The sequence below is a fragment of the Myotis yumanensis genome, unplaced genomic scaffold (assembly GCF_028538775.1).
Source record: "Myotis yumanensis isolate MYYU_CA2020_CCGP unplaced genomic scaffold, mMyoYum1.0.hap1 SCAF_11, whole genome shotgun sequence".
Taxonomy (NCBI): Eukaryota; Metazoa; Chordata; class Mammalia; order Chiroptera; family Vespertilionidae; genus Myotis; species Myotis yumanensis.
The window spans coordinates 65,508,361-65,535,655 of NW_027223762.1; the positions used below are offsets into that span (position 1 = coordinate 65,508,361).

Genomic DNA, 27,295 nt, shown 5'->3' on the forward strand with positions numbered 1-27,295 from the left:
AGTAACATTTAGAAAACATGGTTTGGGGTGCTAAGGTCCTTGTAAAGGCCTCACCATTTTAAAAGGTGCAGTGTCAGTGGAATGGGCACAGGACATTTGAGGCCTGTCCTTCCAGCTGCTCTGATTCACCACTTTATCACATCTCATTGGACACAACTAAAAGATTAAAACTTTACTTTTCTGCCCGGCCGGTGTGGCTCAGTGGTTTTGCGTCAACCAATGAACCAAGAGGTCACTAGTTTGATTTCCAGTCAGGGCACATGCCCAGTTTGCGGGTTCAATCCCCAGTGTGGGGTGTGCAGGAGGCAGCTAATGGATGATGTTCCTCTCTCATCAATGTTTCTATCTCTCTATCCCCTCTTCTTTCCTCTCCATTAAAAAAATCAATAAGAACATGTAATTTTTTTAAGTTTAATTTTCAGATAGTTTCATGAACAAAAGTACATGCACATGGAACATCATCCATCAGCCACATTTACACTGCCTGTGCTTCGGGCCTTTGCATGAAGAGAAAGGAAGAAGGGGCATTGCATTTGTCTCCCAGGGTGGCACTGGCCGCTCACTCCACCGCGTCCCGTCCGGGAGATGCTGCTGAGATGCGGCCTCACGGCAAAGAACAAAGATCCCCGTCACCAAGGAGTTTATGCGCTTAGGGGTGAGGGGTGAGTGGAGCGATGGGAGAGGCAGGTGAGACACAGTGTTCTACAGCACAGTACAGAAATGGAAAATGGTAAACCTAAGAGAAGATAAGGGCACCGGGAGCAGGAGGCTGCAATTCACTGTGTCGAGGCATGAAGGCGAGGGAGCAGGCAGAGCCATCATGAGGGACTTGCATTCCTGGGAGATATAAGCAGCAAGGGACAGGCCTTCAGGAGGGAGCACCATGGAGCTGTAGGACAGGGAGAGGCCCTGTGGGTGGATGGGGAGAGGGCAGCAGGAGAGGAGGGCTGAGGGAGACTGAGGGAGAGGCCCATCAAGTGGGGGCGCAGGCCATGGTGAGAACCTAAGCTCAGACTCGGAGCTAAGTAAGGACAGTGAAAGATCCTGATCGGACTCTGTTTCAAAAAAGATCACGAGGCTGCTGTCCAGAGAAGACACTGGTGACCATGCTCGGAGGAAGGCGTGCTTGGAGCAACTGCGGAATCCAGGCAAGACACGAGATATGGGGGTGAGAGAGGCTGTGTGTGACATTTTCTTACAAACTCACAGGCTGTTCTAATTTGTTATGAATTTCAAATACACAGAAGCAGACAAAACAGTGTATCCAACCCTCTTGTACCTAAGTCTAGATTTTAACAGTTGCCAACTTGTGGCCTACTCCCTCCCACCATCCTCCACAGGCCAAGTTATTTTGACACAAACTGGGTATTGTTCAAAAATAGCACCAACAGGATTTCCTAACAGGCGAGATGAGTGGTATGCGACAGAGGGTGGTCCTGGAGGACTCAAGGCCTTGTGGCCTGAGCAAACAGAGCCTAGAGTGGCCACTGAGAAGGGCAAAACTGCGGATGAAACAGGTGTGTGAGGGAAGACAGGGACTCGCGGGCGACATGCTGAATGTGGGCTCTCAGACCTCCGGCTGGAGATGCTGAGCAGCAAGGTTAACTGGCCAGTCCAAGAGCCGGTCCCAAGGCCAGAGACGCTCTCCCCAGAGAGGCCTGCCCGCTAGCTGGACCTGAGCTGACACCAGGACCCAGGTGTCAAGAGGGCTCCCTCCACTCTCAGAACAATGAGGTTTACGCTGAACACCTACTTTCCTCCTGGGAGTCTGAACTGTGGGGTGCATGCCAGGCAGAGAGTGCTTCTGTGACCAGCTCCGAACAAAACCCGGCACTGGTTCTCGGAGGAGCCTCCTACTGACGGCAGAGGAAGGAAGCCTGGGGCAGGGCCTCCCTGCACCCTGCGCCCTCCCCTTGCTGACGTGCTGTGTGACCCTCCCTTGGACTAAGTCACTGCTGAGTCCTGTGGGCGCTCCAGTGACCAGGGACCTGAGGGTGCCCCTGAACCTCCGGCACGTGTCCCTTTCAATAAACTTGGGAATGAGAGCAAGCAAAGTGTCAAGATGAAAACACATCTGTGCACTTAGAGCCCCCAAATTTTTTAAAAATAAAGTTGGTGGGGAAGGAGAATGGAACTGTTAAAGAACAGTGTCCCTATTTTTAAAGATACCAATTTGGTTATACAAAATGCTGGATGGTTTCTTTTAAGTCAACTATTTATTGTACCAGAAAAACGCCTTTCATTCATAAAGTGATGAAATTAAACTAAGAAACGTGGGTGCTCTGCCTGCCTGGAGAAGCCCACCAACAATGGCAAAGGACGATTCTGAGAGGCAGTTCCACAGAGAGGAGAGAAAGCCCTCCACCCACGAATCCCGCTCCCACCCAGGTCTGGGAATCGTGGGGATTAAATAGACTAAGTGTCCAGTAATTTTAATGAGTGAATTAGTGCAACTTCACGAACAGCATTAGAAACAACAGAAACCTGCACCCACGGCTGACAGCTGCCATTTCCAGGGCCCATGAACCCAAACTGACCAAAGCGGCTAGTCCTGGGTCACGTTTTCAATAAGACTGAATAATATTGTTCCCTAATCCTTTTTAATATTTAAAACTATTGAACAAATCAATAGAGAAAATGTATGATTATAAAGTAATATAATAAAAACATTCTAGCACATACAAATTAAAATAAGAGCTGTCTCTAATTTATAAAAATGATGTGATGTATATTTTTTTGCCAATGCTCAAAGATTTGAATAACTGCAAGCTTACAGAGCATGACAACGTGTTAGCTGCCACATTAAACTCCAGCGGCAGAGCCCCACTGCTGCGCTCCCCAAGTGGACTGAGAACGAGCTGCACCATGAAGGGAAGATCAGGTGCTATTCTGTGATGACTATGAAACTCTGGGCAGGCATCCCTCTGAACATCAACCACTGGGTCAGTGGTGGGCAGTTACACGGACATGAGCAGGGCGAGGACGACGGGCCAGGTACAGAAGGTCACCAGGTGGACAGCCCCGGTGCCTACCAAAGCACAACTGTGGGGTGGGACCTCATCCCCTGGGTGACCTTCCTCCCCCAGCATATTACTTTAGACCCCTGACCTTTCCTCCCCAGAGGTACCATCTGGGCCTCAATTGTAGTTCAGCTCCAGGCCCAGAAGAGCAGCAAAGCCAGACAAGTGTCCCCACAGCTGACATCAGGCCCAGCTGCACTGGGTAATGACCCCCCTGGCACTGACCAATCATGGAGACCATGACCCTTAAAGGACACACCTGGAAAAAGCTGCTGACTGTTCTACTGAGATCTTCCCTGGGACCTCCCCTGAGGTCTCCACCCTAAAGCCCTTAAGATGGAGGACCCAGCGCCTCCCTCCAGGGAGCACACTGGCACCTTCCCCTTCTCCCTCCCCCTCCTTTCAGGTGGGTCACCTTGACCTCCCTCACTCCAAGCTCCAAGGGCCCTTCTTTGCCTCTGTAACTTGTTTCCTCAGCCCATTTCTTCTATCACTCATTTCTTCCACTTCTGTGATTTTCTGAATAAATGTTCCTACAGTTGGAATCTTGGCTCTGATTTCTCTCCTAGCCAGAACCCAAGTACCGAGGCTGCTGAGCCTAGGTCCGGTCTGACCCCACCGGTCAGACACCTGGTGTCCTTCCCACCACTGCCAACATGATGGTGACGTGACTCAAGTTGTGAGACTCAGACTGTCTGGTCATGGCATAGTCAGCAGGATTCTAGAGAAGCCCACCCAGGAGCACCTTGCAGACCCAGCCCAGTGCTGGGTACTAGCTAGGCCCACTGTGCCCCACCAGCTCCTCGCTTTGCACGGGTGGACCTGGGTAAGTTTTCCTTAGAATTCCAGACCTCCTTGTTTTAAGGTAAGAGGCTGACTTTCTTTGAGCTGTATTTTTTTAAATCCTCGAGGTGGAGCTAAAGGTTAAGTATTGAGAGACCCTAGGCTGTAGATAAGAAGTGAGATAACGAAGGATAGGAGAGAAAACCCTCCCTACTAGGCCTCTTAACCCTTTGTACTCCGCTGTCCCCTCTCAGGGGACATCGGAATTCTAGCATATAACTCGGATGTCCCCTCTCAGGGGACATTGCAGTTTATTAGTGATTACGGGGAATTGAGTTATTTCAACGCAACTTTTTGAGACATGCATGTTTCCCTGAAGTTTTATCTTGAAATGGCACAAGAAATTAAATCAAAATATCGTAAAATTACTAAGATATATACAAGAAATGTCAGCGGGTTTTGTGTCGGATTAAACAATAAACTACATATTCCCGATGTGGGACAAAGAAAACGGGACTGCATTGTGTGTTCTAACAGGAAAACACCTGGTGGCAGGCGTCAAACCACTTATTACTGTCAAACATGCACTAATCAGCCTGCAGTGCATATTGGGGAGTGTTACAAAACTTATCATACTGTACAAAATTATAAACAATAAAATATTGTTTTTTTTGCAAATATACATTCCTCGATGTCACCTAATTCATATAAGTCCAATATCATTATAATACGTTACTTGGTTCCAAAATTATACTAAATAATACGAGGGTCTGTAAATGCACGTTTCCGCCACAAAGTAGCGTCGAGTAGCTGGTAGCCAATGTCCAGAATGGTTCGGAGTGCAAAGGGTTAAAGATCAGGGCTGCTAGGAACATGGAAGGCAGGTCACTAGCCCAACTACTAAAGATGAGAGTTGTGGGACCAGTTTTCTAGGCACCCCTTGTATGGACAGGCATGATGGAGGGGAAGCTAGCCAAGTATGGAGGCCAACAAGCAGGGATGCCTGGCTTTGGACAGGCTTCGTGTAGAGTGGAGTCCACCTGTCTGAGCGGAGTGAGTCCATCGTTACAGTGCCCAGCCAGCACTGTGACCGTTGGTAACTGTCCCCAGGGCAAAGGGTAGCACTCTACACCCAGATAGCAGGGCATTCCTGTGGAGTGCAGTCTACCTGTCTGAGCAGAGTAAGTCCATCTCCCCACAACTAGCCAACATGAAAACCACTGGTAAGCCTACCTCAGGGTACGGGGATGCATTCCACACCCAAGGTAGCTCCCAGGCAAAAGGGAACCTGCTGTGGTTCTCAGCACAGGGCAGCCCAGAGACTACAGGGACACTTCTACTCGTGGCTTGGAATACGCCTGTCCCTCCGTAGCTGGGGAACAGTCCACAGTGCCTCGAGACACCCAATTTGACCCTGAATCCCTCAAGCTTCTTTTGCAACATAGCCTGGCCCCACTATAAAGTGGGCAATAGAGAGGTTTGGCCAGTTAATGGCACCGCTAAGTTTAATACTACTATCATGCAACTAGACCTGTTTTGCCAGTCCCAGGAAAACGGACTGAGGTTTCATATATCCAAGCCTTTATTGCTCTCAGGGATGACCTCAGCTATATACTACCTGTAATGTAAACTAGATCTCTCTGTAATTGCTGTAGACCCAGAAAGAAAAATATACGCCGGTGGAAAGGAAAAATCTAAAACTGAGTGAATGAATTTGTCAGTCCTTTGAACCCAATTCTTGAGGTATTACAAATGAAGTCTCTACAGGGCCAGAGGTGTGGCTCCAGAATCAATTCAAATCCCACCAAATCTTAACTAAGCCATCTTTTAAAATGCAAGTTTCTGGGAGGTAATCCTCATTAAAAGGAAAAAACCTTAGCCATCTTAGCAGATCAAATTAACTTATTTCAGCTGTTAAACATTGATTGCTAGATAAGTCTTAAATTTACCTACTTTTGGCTTCTTTTCTTTTTTTACAGAAAACGTAGAAAATATACTTGAAGCTGTAAGTGAATGTCATACTTTATTAGAAGTACTAGAGGCCTGGTGCACAAAATTCATGCACTCAGGGAGTCCCTCAGCCCAGCCTGTGCCCTCTCACAGTCCAGGAGCCCTGTGATCAATTGCCCCACAGAGGGAGGCCCCACCCACTTGCTGCAGCGCCACTGGCCAGGTAGCCTGGGCCTCCCTCTGCAGGGCGATCATGGGGTGATGGCACAGCCCCTCGACCAATCGCATCGCACCCACCTTGGCTGGTCTGGTACCAGTGCATGTCAGCCAGTGTGTGTCATAGCGTGGTCATCCAGACAGTCATACTGCTGTTCAGCCGTTTGGTCAATTTGCATATTATGCTTTTATTATTACAGATGTCTCTTAAAAGTGTGAGTGTTTGCCAATGGAGGAGCCTATGTTTCTAGAAGTTATAAAATGTACTCACCAATCTAAAGAATGCTAATAGCTTACTTTTTAGTTGTTACTAAAAAATAAAAACCAAGATTTCTAAAAGTTAAGAATTCTAATTAAGTTGGAAAGAAATTATAAGTTTTGGTAATAGAAATATTTTTTGAAGGAAAAGGAAGAAAGTAAGTTGTTATAAACTTACTTTCTGGTTATTTCTGAATGGGTAAAAAATTTTGTGTTAGTTATAGATGATTTGTGAAGAGAAATCTTGAGAAGAAATTATATCAATAAGCTAAATAATAAATTTAATTAAACAAATGAATTTAAAGATAAAAAAAGTAAGTTAATACAGAGTTAGAGTTTGGTTCTTTGCCACTCTTTAAAGCAAACTGGTAAGTTATATATTTTTCTCCCTACATGATCCTTCCAGATTTGGTAATTCTTAACCATTTGGTAATTCTATAGATGCAAGCGGCGGACCTTTTTAAATTAAATTCAAAATATCATGGCAGTTAACTAGTCGATGAGTGAGTTATGGCAATACATTTCTTTGCATGAATTCAGTAAGACCAGTTTCCAATTGTGGTTTCATTAAACAAGACACTGACTGGAGTGTCATGTTTGAGAGACAGACTTGGACTCTGGATGTCACCAGAAACCTTAAGGAACTGAGATTGACTTTCAAAGCTCATAAAAGCCACTTGGAGAAACTCAGAGGGTTGACTTGAAACGCAGGCAGATAGGGCAGGGGTCCAGTGGAAAACATAGGCAGGGGCAGACACCAACCAAGCAGAAATAATAAAATGTTTCTGGACTCAAAGCGGGAGGCATGGGAAACAAAGGGAGGGCCTACAGCAGGGGTCCTCAAACTACAGCCCGCTGAAAACATTTATCTGGCCCGCCTGGTGTTTTTGCCGCCGCTGCCTGTTGCTTAGCAGCCGACTAGTCCCGGGCCCGCAGTGCGCATGTGTGGAATGTGTGCCACACTCTCTGACTTCCCTCCTTCTCTCTGTCTCTGGACTCCTCCTCTCAGTCTCGGGTGTGATTGGATGAGTCACGAGCTTGCCTGTGCAGAGCCTGCTGCTGCCTGAGGACTGAGGTAAGAACAAGTTAGGATTTATTTTTTTTTGAAGTTAGGAGGTCTGTTTTTTTTTTATTTTGCAGTTAGTAGGGCCTTTTTTTTGAAGTTAGGAGAGCCTTTTTTTTTTGAAGTTTTGTTTTATTACTTCAAAATATGTGCAGTGTGCATAGGAATTTGTTCATAGTTTTTTTTTAAACTATAGTCCGGCCCTCCAACGGTCTGAGGGACAGTGAACTGGCCCCCTGTTTAAAAAGTTTGAGGACCCCTGGCCTACAGCAACAAGGTGTACAAACGCATAGAAACAGAAAGTTCAGCATAGGAACAAAGAAAGGGCACATAGAAACAGAAAATTCAGGTCCGTTGCTGGGCAAAAACAATTGAGGGAATCAATCAGGTGACGACACAAATAAATATAGAGCAGGCTTGTAGCAAATATACACCCCTGGGCGACAGGGCTTTAAGGGGCAGCCCATTATTGGGTCCCCTCCCCTTGCAAGGAGACACAACCCCAGGAAAACACCTTGGCTCACCGTTCCGGTTATCAAAATGACCTGGTACTTTGCTTATTCATATGGCTCATGGCAGGTCTTCCAGGTAAGAAGAGAAGGTTGCTTTCCTGGGAGATGGCAAAGGAGGAACCTCATGACATCTTTGGGGACCTCAAGAAATTGAGGAATTCACCCAAGCCTATAGGTATTGCAGATAAACCTAGTTGCAGGCAACTAGGAGGCTCAGCTTTTTTGCCCTGAGGAGCTAACTAAAGTTTAATCATGGGATTCCAGAAAAGCAGATTTAAAAGAGCCTAGACCAGTGGAAAGCAAAACCGCGGCTCTCGAGCTACATGCGACTCTTTGGCCCCTTGAGTGTGGCTCTTCCACAAAATACCATGTGTGGGTGCACACGTACAGTGCAATTGAAACTTCGTGGCCCATGCGCAGAAGTCGGTTTTCGGGCTGGGTGAGTCTATTTTGAAGTGGCATTAGAAGAAGTGGGGGGTGTCGATTGGTCAGGCGACGAGAGATGTGGCGCAGGCGGGCCGCGGGATACGCAGCGCTGGGGAGGAGTGAGCCATTCATGCACGAGTTGAGTGAGCCAGTCAGTCAGCAGTCTCATGTGCAGTGGTTAGTGCTAGTCGCGTCCGCAAATCGCACGCGGGTGACAAAAGTACCTACTCGAAGCATAAAGTTACCTGTATTTTTCCAACCAGCTGCAAATCCTACAGGTATTTTTGTCGTCAATTTAAGAATTGTAATTATTTTGTGATGGTGGCTTTATTATTATAAAATGAAACATTTTTTTAGGTATGTTGAGATGGTTTGGACATATAGAGAGGATGAAAGAAAGGAGATAGACAAAACAAGTATATAAGACGAGTGTGGATGGGAGAGTTGGAAGGGGTCGACCTCAGTGAACGTACCTCAATCAGATTGAGGACGTTTTTAGCAAAGGCCAGCTTAGGAGTACCCTAATTAAGTTAATAACAATGTACCTACCTATATAGTTTAAGTTTAAAAAATTTGGCTCTCAAAAGAAATTTCAATCGTTGTACTGTTGATATTTGGCTCTGTTGACTAATGAGTTTGCTGACCACTGGCCTAGACAATCAATTGCTATTCTCACTGTGTTTATGCAAATAACCAGACCAAATTGAAACTGGACTTAATGCAGTAAATAAATTGGTCTTAATTTGGCTCTTTAATAAAAAGGAGGGTGATTTTAGGGGAAAATTATGTTTCAAAGGAATCTATAATATAGACATGAAGATTAGACTCCAGTTCAATTCACTGTCTTCAAAATTTTATTCTTCACCTATATATTAAACTGGACCCTGAATTTTTCTAGTTTTCTTAAATTTTGGCTACAACCTCCAAACTAATGTTTCATTTTTCTTCCATCATTTCACCTGGAATTATTGAGGACTAAAATGCTTGTCTTTCACTGCACCATTCTTCATAATACTTGTTGTTCTACCTTTTGCCCCAATATTAAAATTTATAACAGTTTGTTTCCACCAGGTATTAAACTCTACTTGCACTCAAGGAATACCACCCTAGACATCATTGCCACCTCCTGCCATGCCCAGGTCTCGTCATCCCTCAGACAGAGAGCAAGGATCTCTTGGATCCGAAAGAAAACATCATCCCTCTTCAGTAGGAAGCAGCTACCGAGGACACCCTGTATCCCTTTTCTTTGAAAGAATTCAGAGGCAAGATCCTTGAAGGGGGATGTGGTAGGCATTAGACAGACATGAGCAGAGCAAGGACGATGGGCCAGGTACAGAAGGTCACCAGGTGGACAGCCCCGGTGCCTACCAAAGCACAACTGTGGGGTGGGACCTCATCCCCTGGGTGACCTTCCTCCCCCAGCATATTACTTTAGACCCCTGACCTTTCCTCCCCAGAGGTACCATCTGGGCCTCAATTGTAGTTCAGCTCCAGGCCCAGAAGAGCAGCAAAGCCAGACAAGTGTCCCCACAGCTGACATCAGGCCCAGCTGCACTGGGTAATGACCCCCCTGGCACTGACCAATCATGGAGACCATGACCCTTAAAGGACACACCTGGAAAAAGCTGCTGACTGTTCTACTGAGATCTTCCCTGGGACCTCCCCTGAGGTCTCCACCCTAAAGCCCTTAAGATGGAGGACCCAGCGCCTCCCTCCAGGGAGCACACTGGCACCTTCCCCTTCTCCCTCCCCCTCCTTTCAGGTGGGTCACCTTGACCTCCCTCACTCCAAGCTCCAAGGGCCCTTCTTTGCCTCTGTAACTTGTTTCCTCAGCCCATTTCTTCTACCATTCATTTCTTCCACATCTGTGACTTTCTGAATAAATATTATAGCTTAAGTCTTGGCTCTGAATTGTCTCCTAGCCAGAACTCAAGTACTGAGGTTGCTGAGTCTGACCCCACCTGTGTAACACTTGGTGCCATTCCCACTGCCCCCATCATATCCATAATAATAAACGCGTAATATGCTAATTAGACCAGACGTCCAGAAGGATGAAGCTGGGGCTGCGAGGGAAGCCCAGGTCCCAGGTGCCAGAGGGAAGCCAGTGCCAGCAGCCAGGGGAAGGAAGGCCTACTCTTGCACGAATTTCATGCATTGGGCCATAAATAAAATGAAGACTTTCCAATGTGAAAAACACAAATGCCTGAGGAATACGCTAACTTACTCTGAACCTTCCTCTATTTATTTACTTAAAAGACAAGGAGAGAATAGGAGAATTTTGTAAGCTTCTGGTTACATTCTTAAATTAGAATAAATTAATCCAAAATAGAAATACATTCTACCCCTGCCAAAACCAAAAAAACTAATCCTTTAAAAAAAATTTACTATCACATCATCACTAGCATAGCTGTTTTTAAAATACTTTATCAGGTACCTGTTTGTTGAGCAATTATATTACTTTGGGGGGAAGATGAATAAAAGGATTCAGAAAAAGAGAGAGAGGAGTGATACCTTCGGAAAGGCTTGGATCCTGGGGCCCGCCTTTGCTCTTGGAGGATGTGATGTTATCTGCCTCCGAGGTTGCTGCATGAATTCGAGTAGGTGCCTTTGCGATGCAGGAACTAGTCCTTAAAAAACTCTGATTCACTTCATCCACTCTACACTTTATAGCCAGTAAGTCTTCACCACTTAAAATTACTTCCATTTTTAAAACTTTTTAAAGTTGATTTGACAGAAAGAGGAAGAGGGAGAAAAAGGGTGAGGGTGAGAGAGGGAGAGAGGGAGGGAGGGAGGGAGGGAGGGAGGGAGGGAGGGAGAGGGAGAGGGAGAGGAATATTTGCTGTTCCACTTACTTATGCATTCATTGGTTGCTACTCCTTATATGTGTCCTGACTGGGGATCAAACCAGGACCTTGGTGTATGGGGATAACGCTCTATCCAACTGAGTCACCCAGCCAGGGTGAGATTAATTCTAATATCTAGTGAATTGTTTTAAAAAGAAAATATTAGAAACAGTACAAAGCTTACTCTGGCTCATTAGTAAAAGGCTGTATGTTTATCCTAACCTATACCGGGTGTTCTCAATGCGGGAGCTGTCACACTAGGGGCACAGGATGGTTCTTGGAGGTGGAGGGAAAGCCTACTGCTTGCATGTATAAAGCGTAAAGAAATGCCTGCCAGCTCAGCATTTGAGCAGCGACCTATAATCTAATAAGTCGAGGTTTGAGTCCTGATCAGGGCACATGCCCGATTGCGGGCTTGATCCCCAGTGTGGGGTGTGCAGGAGGCAGCTGATCGATGATTCTCTCATCATTGATGTTTCTATCTCTCTCCCTTCCTTTCTGAAATCAATAAAAAAATTTATACACACACACACATACAATACATGAACAGATATACTAGAGAGAGTCTAAAATTTTCATGGGGTGACTAGGAAAAAATATCTTAAAAGGATTCTTCTTAGGGAGGTGATAATGAAAATAAGGTTAAGAAACAATGCGGTATTCTATGAGAGTACACTGAAACTTAGTTCTCAACATCATTTCATACTTTCCAATTAAAATAAATCAAAATTCAACCCATTTCTAACTTGTTTTAAGAGCTTTTCCCCAAGGACTTGTACCAATATTAAAAATAAAGATGTACAACTTGGGACCTTTACTCCATCCCCAGAAAGACTGAGTAAAGAAGACAATACAAATTAGTAAGTTGAAATTAAAGAGCAAGATCATTTAAATTTAGAAGTTACCTCAAGTAAGGAAATTCAGCATTCCACTATCTTGGCACATCAGTTTCCCTCCCAGTAGACATGAAAGAGAAGGTAGTTTGTTAAGACAGGGAGAAAGCAGAGAAAGATGGAAAGAAGGAACAGCTGGGGAAGGAGACACTCCCAGTGGTTCTCACTGGTGCAATGAGGGCTCCCCCACAATCATGAGTGGGCCTGTGGCAAGCTGCCAGGTTCAAGCAGGGGCAAGAGAAAGAGCCGCCAGTTGCCTGAAATGGAAGAAGCCAGTACCAAGCGATGAGGCCTGCAACATGTAACTGGCCTCTAGGAACAATAGGTCACAAGGTCCAGCGATCTCTCCCTCCCTTCCTTTTGTTCTTATTTTCAGTCTAGACAAGAAGGGCACATTCATGACTGTGCTCCTCCCACTGAAAGGTGGTGAAACTGCTAAGCCTCACAGGCCTTGCTTTGTAAACTGGAGTCAGCTTGTTTCCCTCCGGCTAGCCACAGCATGAAACACCCGAGAGCAAGAAAGGTGTCCCGCTCCTCTGTGGACCCAGCTGGGTCAGCACCAAAGGTATCCGCCAGCAGTGATGTGCACTGCTTGGCATGAGGCCGCTGCTGCTGTGGCTCTTGCCTCACTAATGTGAGGACAGGCTGCACGATGCAACAGCAGAGCACACTTGCTGGCCACCCTTGAGAACCCAATGTGGAGTCACTGTCAGCCAAGACAGTATGTCAATTGCTATGTCAAGAATGAGGTCTAACAGGAACGCCCTTAGAAGGGGACCAGAACCCAAAAACACAAGGCTGGACACTGGGATAAGGACACCACTGACCTCCACCCTTGGTGGGCACAGAACTCAGAGCTCCCACCACCTGGCCTCAAGCTTGGCTGTGCAAGGGTCACACCTAGAGCCCCGCTGGACTTCCACTCCACGGGGCTCGGGTCCCGCTGGGGCTGCCTCTGCACGGTGGACACCGCCAGTGACCAGGACGTTGTGCCGAAGCTCCCCTCTCTGTGTGTACCCTGCGTGTGACTACTGCTTACGGAAGGTCTCCCCTAGTAAACGTGGCCCTGCAGAAGGACACAGCAGTGGTGCGACTCCTTTCGGGGATGCTCCCTGCTCAGGACACAGGCAGAGCCTGGGCTTTTACTGGCTGTTCTAGGCAAGGCCGGATTTTTATGCAGCTTTTATACCCATACCTCTAGGAGCACAATGCAAGAAAGATGAAAGGTACCCAGTAAAATCTGCTGGCTGGTTCCCTGCACCCCAACAGGCTTCAGGCCCCGCACCCCCTGTCCTCCAAGGTATATCTCACAATTACCAATCACACACATTTTGTTCACGAAACTAAGAGAAAGTCAAGGTCCATCCATCCTTTACGGTCCAGATAAAACCAGCTCTCTCAACATACCTACTTAGACCCCAATGTTTGAAATTGCTGATAGTTTCAAAGAGTCAGTATATTGAGAAGCAAAGATCTGGGTTCTAATCCCTGAACTCTAATTAGCAGTATCCTCCTGAACAGAGGTGGTGGGCCTCTGAGCTATAATTCCTCACTCCTAGATAGGAGGCGGCCTATGATCTAAGGTACCACTGAAGTCAGGGTTTTCAAATGTGAGGGAGCATTCGAACCCTAGAGAGCTTGTTACAGCCCAGATTGCTGGGCCCCAACCCACAATTTCTACTACAGCATCAGGGTGAAATCTGAGACCTGCATTTCTAACAAGTTCCCAGGTTGAGAATCTAAAACTTTAACCCCTTCCTATGCCCAAAGGCCTAGTGGAGGGAAGACCCCAAAGCAGCCAGAACACTGGCTTCATGCAGCACTCCCACCCAGGTGAGAGCTGCGGTGAAACACCCCCAGACAGCACCACCCCGCTCCCAGTCAGCCTCTGCTCTCTCTGCAACACCCCAGAAATGAGTGGCCCCATAGCAAGCCCACGAAAGGGCACCACAGCTGCATGCAGCACTTGGGCAGGAGGGGGTCTGTCAGCAGGACGATCCAGGCTAAACTTCTCTCAGTTGTTCATCAAAATGCACACCTGTTTATGTAGTTTTGATTTGTGAACCATCTAAAGTACTTACATATTCAGAAATTAAACTAAGTCAGGAGAAAAAGCAAACCCTACAAATGCACAATACAGAAACTCAATCTAGCTACACATTAAACTGCTAAACCTCACAGAGAAAAGAATTACTTCATGTAGCTTCTGAACACAGCACTGCGAAACATACATGGCACAGACAGAAAGAACTTCAGGGAAATCTTAAGCTTCATGTCTGCTGATAAGTAGTACCACTGTTATTCAAATTCTTGAAAGGACTTTAAAATAAAGCAAATAAGTAAATGCATTACTTTATTATGAACCAATTTTTTATATAAAGTATACAAGACTTTAAAAACTAAGGAAAAACTGATTTTTGAAAAGTATATTTTCACACTGTCTACTGAAAGGACCTAGCAGCATAACACCTCAGCAGCAATGAGCACACATAGCATTCAAACGCTGGTTGCTAGCCTGGCCAGTGTGGCTCAGTGGCTCAGCATTGACCTACGAACCAGGAGGTCACGGTTCGATTCCCGGTTAGGGCACATGCCTAGGTTGCAGGCTCGATCCCCCATAGAGGGTGTGCAGGAGGTAGCCGACCAGTGATTCTCTCTCGTCATTGATGTTTCCACCTCTCTCTCTCTTCTTTTCTGAAATCAACAAAAATGTATTTTTTTAAAACCCACACCACACAAACATACGCACTCTGAAGCTGAGGAAATCTGTGGATGGTGCCATGCCTGTTCTGGCCTGCCTGCGGAAGGCACGAGTAACCACAGAGTAACACGCAGCCCTGTTTGTTACAAACTCACAGTGGAATCCAAGTCAAATGCTTATCTTATGAACCCACTCACTTGTCTTGCCTTGTTTTGTTCATGGGCTTTAATTATAATATTGTACTACTAGAGGCCCAGTGCACGAAAGTCGTGCATGAATGGGGTCCCTAGGCCTGGCCAGTGATCAGGGCCAATCGAGGCCACCTCACCCAGTCCCGATCGATCGGGGCGAGCTGATCAGGGTCAGGCCAATCACGTGTCTTTGCCACCTCCCTGCATTCCAGGGGTGGGCGGAGCCTGCGGCGACAACAGAAGCAACAGAACCAAGAGGCTGTCCTTGGTGGGCGCTCCCAGGATTCGGGGCCTGCCAGCCGGGGGGGAGGGACCAGGGGAGGTTGGCTGGCCATGGAAGGTTAGCTGGCCGCAGGAGGTTGGCTATGGGAGCGCACTGACCACCAGAGGGCAGCTCCTGCGTTGAGCGTCTGCTCCCTGGTGGTCACTGTGTGTCATAGTGACTGGTTGACTGGTCGTTTTGGTCGTTTGGTCACGAAGATCACTTAGATTTTTATATATATAGATATATATAGAGACTAGAGGCCCAGTGCACAAAATTCATGCGGGAGGGGGAGGAGGAGGGGTTCCTTAGCCTGCCCTGCACTCTCTCCAATCCAGGACCCCTTGGGGGTTGTCCCACAGGGATCAGGCCTAAACCGGCAGTCGGACATCCTTCTTGCAATCCGGGACTGCTGGCTCCTAACTGCTCGCATGCCTGCCTGCCTGATCGCCCTTAACCACTCTATCTGCCTGCCTGCCTGACTGCCCCTAACTGCCTCTGCTTGCCAGCCTGATCGCCCCCTAACTGGCCCCTGCTGGCCTGGTCACACCCTAACTGCCCCCCTGCCAGCATTGCTGCCCCCTAACTGCTCCCCTGCCAGCTTGGTCACTCCCTAACTGCTCCCCTGCCGGCCTGCCTGATCACCCCTAACTGCCTCTACCTGCCTGCCTGATCACACCTAACTGCCTCTGCTTGCCAGATTGGTCGCCCCCTAACTGCCCCCCTGCTGGCCTGATCACCCCCTAACTACCCCCCTGCCAGCCTGGTCGCCCCCTAACTGTCTGGAAGGAAGTCGGACATCTGGAAGATGTCTGGTCGACCCGGTCTGATTAGCATATTGCCCTTTTATTAGTATAGAAGATAGTTATACCACTGGGGGGAAACTGGGTGCAGGGTGCATAGGACCTCCTTATATACTTTTGTGCAAATTCATGTGACTCTATAATTATTTCAAAAACAAAACAACACATTCTAGATCTCATGTCCTGGTCTTGCCCAGCTTGAACACATCCTTAACCTGCTCCTGAAACCCTTCCCACAACCAATCATATAAATGACATGCTTTCTTCAGAATCCTAAAGATAATCAATTCTTAAAAATGTTAAAAACTGAGAAGCAATATAAAGAGACTAGAGGCTCGATGCAGGAAATTCGTGCACGGGTAGGGTCCCTAGGCCTGGCTGGCAATGAGGACCGATCGGGACCTTCCTTCCCCCGGCTGCTGGCTGCTGGGTGAGGCCATCCTTCCCTGGCTGCTGGCTGCAAGCCAGGGCCTTCCTTCATTCCGAGCCACCCCCTGGTGGTCAGCACACATCATAGCAAGCAGTTGAACTCCTGGTCGGTCGAACTCCCGAGGGGAAAATTTGCATATTAGCCATTTATTATATAGGATCTTTACATCTCTTGCAAATAAATGCCTCTCTTCCAGATCTCTTGGTTTCCTATAGTTCCTAACACCTAGCCCCAGGGCGAGATATGAATGCTCTGCTGGCTTTGTGTTCTGGGTCCAGGGCATAATCAAAGCAGGTGAGGTGTGGCCACTTGGGAGCAAATCCACTCGGGACTGTTGAAGCCGAGCTGGGCGGAGAGCGGCCCCACACCCACCTCCCCACACCGCTGCTTCTCTGATCTTCAGAGCCGAAGGAATAAGAGGAGCCTGGTAACTGCCTCTCAATTTCACTTAAGGAACTGACTCAAGAATTGGTGATTTTTCCCAAAAATAAGCATTCACAACTTTTTGTGACAAAATTGAGAAGTCAAAAACCATGCCCAATCCGCTCTCCTCCTGATGGAGTTGAAACCAGAAACATTTCAGGAATTTGCTCCCAGGTCTGACCCAAGCCAATGCCTACAACTTTGCAGGACTGCCAAGAGGCCCCCGATGGGGGTCAGGCAAGGGCAGGTTTCCTGGGGTGCCAGCTACACTGTGCCCCAAGCGATAGCACAGAGGTCACTGCGTGGACACAGGACGGAGAGGTCAGGACAGTAAACGCTTGATTGAGTTTCCATTTGTTCTCAATACTCACCATTTGGTGTCCACTTCTCCCAGCACATGGGCTGCGCATAATTATTTTTAAAGGAGTCCTGAAAGTGCATTTTTCCAACATTGCCTGATTTTTTGTATGCAACTCAGCAGCAGTGGACAAAGGCGTCTATTGTACACAGCTGTGCAGTTTGGAGCTGTGCTCACAGACAGATGATAGGAAGCAAGCCGAGCACCACAGTGCTTATGTGAGGAGGGGGGGGGGGGGGGGGGGGGGGGGAGTGTAAGAATTTAACTCTCCTTGATATGTTCTTATGTTTTACACGTTTTTTAAACAGTGACCACGTCCTGCACACGTATAACCAGAGCCAGGCCTCGTGAGGAGGACACAGGGAAGACCCGCCTCACTGCAAGGGGAAGGAGCTGGCCAGGCAGCCACAGCCGCCAACAGCCAGGCAGCGCCGGGGAAGTGAGGAAAACACCAGCTCTCAGGACTTCCAGATGCTTCAAAAACTCCGAACAGTGACAGTTACGGTGGCACCCATCAGTCTGCCAGGACGTGTGTTAACAAATGTCACAGAGCACGAGCTCCGGCCACATGGCCTCCCAGGGCGGTGCCAGAGCCAGGCACCGAAGGTGGTCAGGAGACGGGCATCCTAGTCACAGCGAGCCCCGCACAAGATAACTTGACTTTTGTACTTAAATCACAGTCAGAATTTGCAGCTCCTTTACCACTCTTTAACATAATCTTAAAAGTCATATCTATTGGACAGCATCCATTTCCCATGAGCTGGACACCAGGAAGGACCCTGCACACAGCAGAGCCACATCCCCGTGTGCTCCCAGAACCCTGCACACAGCAGAGCCACATCCCCGTGTGCTCCCAGAACCCTGCACACAGCAGAGCCACATCCCCGTGTGCTCCCAGGACCCTGCACACAGTACAGAGCCACATATCCATGTGCTTCCAGGGTCCTGCACACAGCAGAGCCACATCCCCGTGTGCTCCCAGGACCCTGCACACAGCAGAGCCACATCCCCATGTGCTCCCAGGACCCTGCACACAGCAGAGCCACATCCCCGTGTGCTCCCAGGACCCTGCACACAGTACAGAGCCACATCCCCGTGTGCTCCCAGGGTCCTGCACACAGTACAGAGCCACATCCCCATGTGCTCCCAGGACCCTGCACACAGTACAGAGCCACATCTCCATGTGCTCCCAGGACCCTGCACACAGTACAGAGCCACATCTCCATGTGCTCCCAGGACCCTGCACACAGTACAGAGCCACATCCCCGTGTGCTCCCAGGACCCTGCACACAGCAGAGCCACATCCCCGTGTGCTCCCAGGGTCCTGCACACAGTACAGAGCCACATCCCCATGTGCTCCCAGGACCCTGCACACAGCAGAGCCACATCCCCGTGTGCTCCCAGGACCCTGCACACAGCAGAGCCACATCCCCGTGTGCTCCCAGGGTCCTGCACACAGCAGAGCCACATCCCCGTGTGCTCCCAGGACCCTGCACACAGTACAGAGCCACATCCCCGTGTGCTCCCAGGACCCTGCACACAGCAGAGCCACATCCCCATGTGCTCCCAGGACCCTGCACACAGCAGAGCCACATCCCCGTGTGCTCCCAGGGTCCTGCACACAGCAGAGCCACATCCCCGTGTGCTCCCAGGACCCTGCACACAGCAGAGCCACATCCCCGTGTGCTCCCAGGACCCTGCACACAGCAGAGCCACATCCCCGTGTGCTCCCAGGACCCTGCACACAGCAGAGCCACATCCCCGTGTGCTCCCAGGACCCTGCACACAGTACAGAGCCACATCCCCATGTGCTCCCAGGACCCTGCACACAGTACAGAGCCACATCCCCGTGTGCTCCCAGGACCCTGCACACAGTACAGAGCCACATCCCCGTGTGCTCCCAGGACCCTGCACACAGCAGAGCCACATCTCCATGTGCTCCCAGGACCCTGCACACAGTACAGAGCCACATCCCCGTGTGCTCCCAGGACCCTGCACACAGCAGAGCCACATCTCCATGTGCTCCCAGGACCCTGCACACAGTACAGAGCCACATCTCCATGTGCTCCCAGGGTCCTGCACACAGTACAGAGCCACATCCCCGTGTGCTCCCAGGACCCTGCACACAGTACAGAGCCACATCCCCATGTGCTCCCAGGGTCCTGCACACAGCAGAGCCACATCTCCATGTGCTCCCAGGACCCTGCACAGCAGTCAGTGCTACAAGAGCCTCTGGCCAGTCGACCACGCAATGGCACTTTTCCATTGCAAAGTCCCCTTATCCTCTTTGGCAGAGAAAAGAGAGCAGTCACCTCACAGAGCGCCACACCTCACACTGTGGAAGCTCTGTCCCTGTCGGCAGCCGAGACCACGGTGCTCTCCACCTCTCCCGAGATCACGCCTGTACCAGTACACCTGAGACCAAGTCAGCCACGTCTTCCTCGTAGACCCGATTAGGGCAGATCGTGGCTTGATTTAAAAATGCCCCAAGTCCCCAAGGCTGCTGGTTAACTCTCTCTAGAATCTGTGATGGTAAACCTTATTCAGAATTAAGTTATAAGAAATCATGAGAATGTGAAGTAAAATTTCTGGTGAAAATGCAGCTGACCCTTTAACAACATGGGGGGCTATAGATTAGGGGTGATGACCACTGAAAATTGCTTATAACTTATGACTCCCCAAAAACTTAACTGCTAATCGCCTACTGTTGACCAGAAGCCTTAATTAACACATACTCTGTGTACTGTGTGTGCTACATACTGTATTCTTACAACTAAGTAAGCTAGAGAAAAGAAGATACTAAGAAAATCATAAGAAAACACATTTAACATATCTATTGAAAAAAACCTGCATATAAGTGAAACCACACAGTCCAAACCCATGTTGTTCAAGGGTCAACAGTAACTTAAGACAGAACAGATTTAGTCACTATGACCCATGGCTATTTAAGCAGGAACTATGACTCAGCACATGTATGCACACAGGCACACGCGGAGGGAGGCCCTCCCTTTCTGTGGAGTTGGCTTATCCTTCCACCTACAGCTACACAGCAAACCCCACATGACCATTTTAAGAACTATTTCTTGCTACTAAATTTTGCCAACAATCTGCTCAGCATTCTAGCAGATGTTTCTGTTTTCAATCCTCTGGGAACTGGCTGGACCTGTTTTCTTCCCCGTGTTAAAAATAAAAGAAATGGCTCAAATGTGGCCCCGTACCCCAGAGAAGCTCCCCTCCCCAACAGCCTGACTCTCCCCCATTTATGTGACTTTCCCATCCCCTCAAATCTCGTCTTTTCCACTAGAAGATGTTTCCAATTATGGTCTATTATGTTGCCAAGGATGACATCACTCAGAGGTGTGTTTTTTTGTGTGTGTTTTTAAGAAAATGCTACTGATTGTTAGTTACTTGGGGACCATCTGCAACAATTTAGCCCACTGTTGTGCTGGGTCTTATGACCCCACAATGTCGTGGCAATGTCACAGGAGGGCAATTTGTTCAAGATCGATTCTCCAAACAGAACAATGCTCTTCCACTGGGAGGGCGGGGTCCCTGACTGCTCCCTCCCGGTTTAGGTAAGTATGTGTGTGACCCCATCTTACCTCAGTAACATCCATAACTTTGATGGCCGCCAGCTGACCTGTTTTAACATGTCGACCCTGAAAAACAGAGGAAAGAAAGATAATTGGCACCACTGTTTTGCACAATCACTAGGACAGAATGGTTGGTGCTTCAACAAATCAGTTCTATATTTTTTTCCAAAAAAATAATGATGAAATAGACCATGCTTTCCAATAGAACAATATCATTGCTAATACCAATGAACCACACGTGATAAACAGAACAATGGAAACAAATGAGTTTTGATAAGTTTCCCTTTTTTTTCCAGGGTTTAATTTCTGTATTGTTACCTCTCAATCCAAGCAACTTAAATATGTTCTTCTATACATCAGGTTGAGCACTCAAAAAAGAGGACAGGGTGCTGCTATCACCCAGTCCCTTCCACGTAAGAGACACAAGACCATCTCCTTAGCACCCAGTCAGCCCTCAAATCTGCAAACACATGCCTACTCTGTGCAGTGGAATTCCTTCCAAATGACTAAAGCAAATTTCTGACTGAAAGAATCTGAGAAAACAGCACAAGGCTTGCCCCAGCTTTCTCTCTTTTCAAGAGGCTCACGCAGCACTGTGCTGGGAAATTGCCAGGTGAGATGTGGGGAGTGATGTGGTCACACTTAGATCCTTACAGATCAAGAAATCCCACCTCTCCAGGGGTTACCAAGTAGCAGCCCCTGCCTTGTTCCCGCTCTACCTGAACCAGGACTGCGAGTGCATTAACCCCTAGAGTGCCGGGGAGCGCGATCCCGCTCCTGTCTTTCGCCAAAAGTGCTGGGAGCGCTATCAAAGCTTCGAAATGGCGTCCAGTTCTAAGTCTGCTTTTATTAGTGATGATGATATTGCTAAATATGTCAATGTAGTAAAGGTTTCCTTCAGTTTTTGAATATGAAACTTCATTTACTTGTGATTCATACTTTTTTTCCTAAACTGCTGTAAAATCAGCAAAAATGCCTTGGCGATTTTAGCATAGTTCCTAGGATATTGGTTGGCACTCCAAGGGTTAAGACTCAGGACAATGGTTCAGAAGCTGAGCTGCCAGTTCACACAATATTTGCTTTATACAGAATATCAGTTTTCCTTAGTGAGCGATTACAGAATCAGGACCTAACAACTCATCAACTATTTTTATCTCAGATATAACAGACCAAGTAAAGGCTTTAGTCTTGATTATCACATACCAGTTCTTCCAAAATTAGGTTCCATTTTAAACTGAAATATGACTCAGGAAACTGACTCCCTCCTTCCTGAGAAACAAGACAATGCCCTGGAAGAAACGAATCTCGGGTTCGGCAGCCGTGGGCTCTCATTCCGCTGCCACTCATGGCTGCACTTCCTCAGGGAGCTGCATAACTTCTCCGAGCTTTCCGGTCACTGAGACTCCAGCAAAGGCCATCCTCAGTGCCCGGACATCGAGCCCTGGCCCTCACACCTGGGACACTCAGGTGAGAGTCTTCACTCCCTCCAGAGCCATGCTGGCTCCCTGACCCTGCCTCAGGCTCAGACCTCATCAATGTAGGCCCATTTCTCATCTTCAAAGGGCAAGGCCAATATGTGGGGAGGCAGTGGGGTGCTACAGCGACGCACTTCCCTCTCCCCTCTCTCTAATATTCCACCTAGTGGATGGGCCACCATATGTAAAGGAACCAAAATGGGCAGCTGAGTGCCCTGAGGAGGCTGAATGTACTGAATGTACGTTATGTATGCAACTGTGGGCTGAGGAGGCTACATGAGGGTAGTTTGAAATGATAAAAATGTGTGTGGTTTACTCAACACCACGGAGAGGATCTAGGATGGCCCCTCGCCGGGTGGTCCCCTGGCTTGGCTCTGGCTGCCTCAGTAGCATGTGAAGAAAACACACACACTCAGAAGCACCTGATCGTGCCCGGGACTTGAGGACACAGGAACAGGGCTCTTCCCGGAAGTCCGAGGCGGTAATGCGCCTGTGCCCTCCAGTCCGTCTCCGAAGGACTGCTTCACGGTCTGCTCCTGTCGAGGGAGGACGTGACCACTTCCCTGACCTGACTCTGAAACTCCCGGCCTGTGCATGGAGGGATTAGAAACTTCCTATTGATAGGACCTTCCTTCCCATTGCACCACCCAGTCCTAACATACATGGGGAAATGACCTGGTTGGTATTAAATATGCACAGCTCACAGCCATGCGGGACTGACTCTTCTGTCCTACTGTCTCCAATTCCTAGTCCCATTCGGGCTATAAAATGCCACAGGGAGGGCAGTAAAGGCCATCGCTTGCTGTCCCGATGAGGCACCATGTAAACATTAATGCACTTATGAGACATCTGATGGTGAAAAGCCTCTTAATACCATTCTCAGTTATTTTCCCAACAGACCCTGAAAAACCCTATAAGAGCAGTGAAGCAGGCCACTATCCTACTCTGCAAATGAAGAACTGTGAATTTTATTACTAAGTTACCTACCCAAGGTACAGTGGCAGCGAAATCCCCTTTGCAACCATTATATAAAATTCGAAAGATGGATTCCTACTATTTCTACTAACTTGCCAAGTTCCTGCTATTCAAGTTTTTTTGTTTTTAAAAAAACACCTTTAATTATTTTCGCTCAATGCTCTCAAAGAGTTGGCGTATTGCAAGATTTAGAGTTAAGATTGCTACTGTGATCGACACCCCTTCACAGTCAAACTGGCTTGAGTTCACCAGACTGTCCCTTCAGCAGAGCCACCTGCAAGCAGTTGATCCATTTCTTGTCTTTAAGTGAGGAAAATGCACGTTTCTTTCTTTTTAAAGGAAAAAACTATTCTTGGCAGACATCCTAGCTAAGAAAAATGCCCTAATTTTCAACTCTCCTTCATGATTCTAACAGAGTCAAACTGACAACTTGCATTTGCAAATATGCATTACATTTATGACACCTGTTCCCACACACACACACACACACACACACACAAAATTACAGCACATGGTTCTAAACGCAGGGCACTGCAGCAGCCTGTCTGCCTGCCTCTAAGGAAGTCTGTCACCAACCTACCGAGAGGCGCCCAGAGAAGAGCAGTCAAGGGAAGCTTTTAAGTCCAAGAGGAAAAGACAGCAATGCTCCTCTGCTCACTGAAAGGGAAATTCAGGTGGTCTCATTCACAAGAGAAAGCTTAGAGGGGCCCTGGCCAGGTGGCTCAGTTCTTTGAAGCATCACCCTGTGCACCAAAGGCCGCAGGTTGGATTCCTGGTTGACGTCTGGTCGGAGCATGCATACGGGAGACAACCAATCAATGCTTCTCACATCAATGTCTGTCTGTCTGTCTGTCTGTCTGTCTCTCTCTCCCCTCTTCCCTCCCTTACTCCCTCTCTAAAATCAATAAAAAATATCCTCAGGTGAGGATAAAAAAGCACACACAAAACTTAGAGGGGATGTGAATGAATGAGGTAAATGTAAGACAGGACCCTTAACTAGGACTCCAATCCCAATGGTCATGACACTGTTCGACACCGACTCTCGGATCACAGAGTTGACCAGCCTCCTCCAGCCTTCCTTCCAGGCCCTTGTGATTACGACGGTGGCACCACCCCGCCCCTGAACAACAAGTGCACTGCAACTCCTTTCCTACTCCTGGTGCTTTCCACCTATAGCTCAGCTTCCTTCACGGAACCAGAAAGCTTCTGTACTCCTCCCGCCAGAGAGAGTGGACAGAAGATGAGAGGAAGAAAGTCTATTACGTTTATGGCACTATGCAAGGTAAGTAAACACAATTTAGGTTTAACAAGTATCTTATTCCCCCACAAGCCTTAGGGAGCATGCACACTTACAGAATGAACTCTAGGGACATGTAGTGAACAAGGCACTTGGCATTTATTCCTCACATTACCAAGCATATGTATCACTGTCCCCATTTTATAGATGGAGAAACTGAAGCTTTGGAGAGAGTTAAGTTTACTAGTTCAAGATGCACACCCAGACGTCTTCCCTATTCCAGGCTGTGGATTTTAAAATACAAATGGCCACAAATGTCCTAGTCAACCAACTTCCAGAGCAACTGCCAAGTATACTCCTCTACAACATCAATATTTTAAGGGATTGTAATCAAACAAGTCAGTACAGTAACCAATAATAAAAACTTAGCTTCACTCCCTGGACTTTCCTTTCCTTTCACAAATCAGAAAAAGTCAAGCTAAGAACATACATACATACCAAAGGAATTCTTTACGGAATCTGAAGGCACGTGTGAACACATTCGGAGCCCCCATCCTGGGCTTCCCAACATTGACAGCGGGGTTTTGTTTGTTCCTTCAACTTCCCACTAGAGGCCCGGTGCACAAATTCATGCACATGTGGGGTGCCTTGGTTTGGCCTGCAGGAATTGGGCCAAAACTGGCAGTCCAACGTCACCTGCCACTCCCACTCATCCTGGCCCCACTTCGCCTGCTGCGGCAGTCCTGATCGGGAGAGGTTCATGCCCCCGTAGTGGCGCTCACCAGCTGTGAGCCCTACATCTGGCGCCCATCCTGAGAGGGTGGCGTGCATGCGGGATGTGATCAACCCTTAGGGCTGGCGGTGGGATGCCCTTGCTGGCCCGGGATCCAGATCCGTCCTGCTGACATTTGTGCCTGGCGGCCACTTTTACATGGTTTCTTCCTTGCAGAGCATCTAGGGAGGGGAAGTGGCCATGGTGCCCGAGGCCAACTTCCAGGAGGCGGGCGGCGCCGGTCCATCAGTGCCTGGCCCATTCTCTGGAGATTGGACCTGCAGGACTACTGAGGGAGTGAGTGGCTGCCACTGGGCTGGTGGGCCGCTGCGACAGGTCAGTCAGCTGAGCAGCACTCCTGCTGTAGGAGCGCACTGACAACAGGGGGCAGCTCTTGTGTTGAGCGTCTGCCTCCTGGTGGTCAGTGTGCGTCATAGCAACCGGTCGACCGAACATTCGGTTGCTTAGGCTTTTATATATACAGATAAATTTTCTTCCAACAAATACTGGAGATCAGAATACTTTTTCTTTCTGCTTAGTTTAACCTAAAACAGATTCAGAGGCATGGAAAACCCACGAGGAGGAGCATGGCATGTGACAGAGAACACTCAGGACACGTGAGACCATCGCTCTGTGACAGGAAGCAAACACCACAATGGGGCTAGCAGCAGAGAGGAGGCTGCCCATCAGGGCATGGATACCTTCAGATCTAAGCTGCAAACAATCCTTGCCAAATGCCAGAGGGACAGGTGTGCAGTCCCCCACAGGCCAGGGCGAGAAGCTGTCAGAGAACTGCACAACCGCTCTCCAGACCCGGTCCTCCACTGCCCGGTCCCCCAGTGACCGGACTGGTCGCTCCTCATTCCATCCAAAATGGAAGTTTTGTTCCTTGATCTTAATTATATCGTAGTGGTGTATGTTTCTTTAGAGATGGAACATTTTGGATAAAAGAGGCTGACTGTGGGGAGAGGTGTCAAGTTCTTCTCTTCTATGAAGGAAGGCAAGCTCAGTTTCTCCCTTTCACCTGTGAGATGCAGACCTCACACCCACACAAGACCCAAACGTGAGACTTCTGTAAGTGGGTACAGGAATCCATGACTTTCCTATCCAGCCTCTAGTGATTCCTATGCATGCTGAAGTTTTCCATGCTTACACAAAAAAGACCAAATTTAAGTTTCCTCATCCTTTTTTGGACTATATAGTATTTATTACAATAATATACGCACTCGTTTTAGTTGGGGTTTGGGTGCATAAAGGTTAAATTTGTAACAAGTAAATTCTAACAAAAGTTAATTACTATGTTTATCATAAAGTCATATAACTTATATTCTAAAATGTTCCTGAGTTCAAAGGACAGGCGAGCCTAATTCAACAAAACAGTTGATTTTACAAACAAGAAAGTAGCCCAAAGAGCTAACAGGACACACGTCTAGTGGCTCAGCCAGCCCTGGTGCCAGTTCTCTCTCCAGGATGCCTCACTCACCATCATTCATAATTTACCTTAAAAATTCCACCAGGCACCTGAAACCTATTTAACTTTATTAACCAATGTTACCGCAATAAATTCAATACATTTTTGTTTTTTTATTCCAACTAGGCCCGACTAGAGTGGCTCAGTGGTTGAGCGTCGATCTATGAACCAGGAGGTCACAGTTCAATTCTCGGCCAGGGCACATGCCTGTGTTGTGGGCTCAATCCCCAGTAGGGGGCGTGCAGGAGGCAGCTGATCAATGATTCTCTTCCATCATTGATGTTTCTATCTCTATTTCTCTCTCCCTCTTCCTTCCTCTCTGAAATCAATGAAAGTATATTGGAGGGGGCGGGGGGTGAGGGGGAATCCAACTGGGAGAGGGGGACAAATAGGCAGAGCACGGAGGAGGATTTTTAGGGCAGTGAAGCTACTCTGTATGACACTGTAAGGATGGATACTTGTCATTATAAATCTGCCCCAATGCACAGAAGGTGCACAATATCAAGAGTTAACCCTAATGCAAACTACAGACTTTGAATGATGATGATGTATCAATACAGGTTCATCACTTTCAACATGTACCACTCTGGTGGGGGATATTGAAAATGGGAAGGTTATGCATGTGTATATAGGAAATCTC

General features: G+C 48.0%; 1 protein-coding gene across 45 annotated transcripts in view; it reads right to left on the reverse strand.

Moving 5' to 3' along the window:
- Positions 1-27,295, reverse strand: part of MAP4K4 (mitogen-activated protein kinase kinase kinase kinase 4) — a 192,335-nt gene that overhangs the window by 81,865 nt on the left and 83,175 nt on the right. For all 45 annotated transcript variants that reach the window (XM_070429794.1, XM_070429828.1, XM_070429822.1 and 42 more), the window contains exon 3: positions 20,735-20,791. In XM_070429794.1, the coding sequence (XP_070285895.1) occupies positions 20,735-20,791 (57 nt within the window). The remainder of the gene's footprint in view (positions 1-20,734; positions 20,792-27,295) is intronic.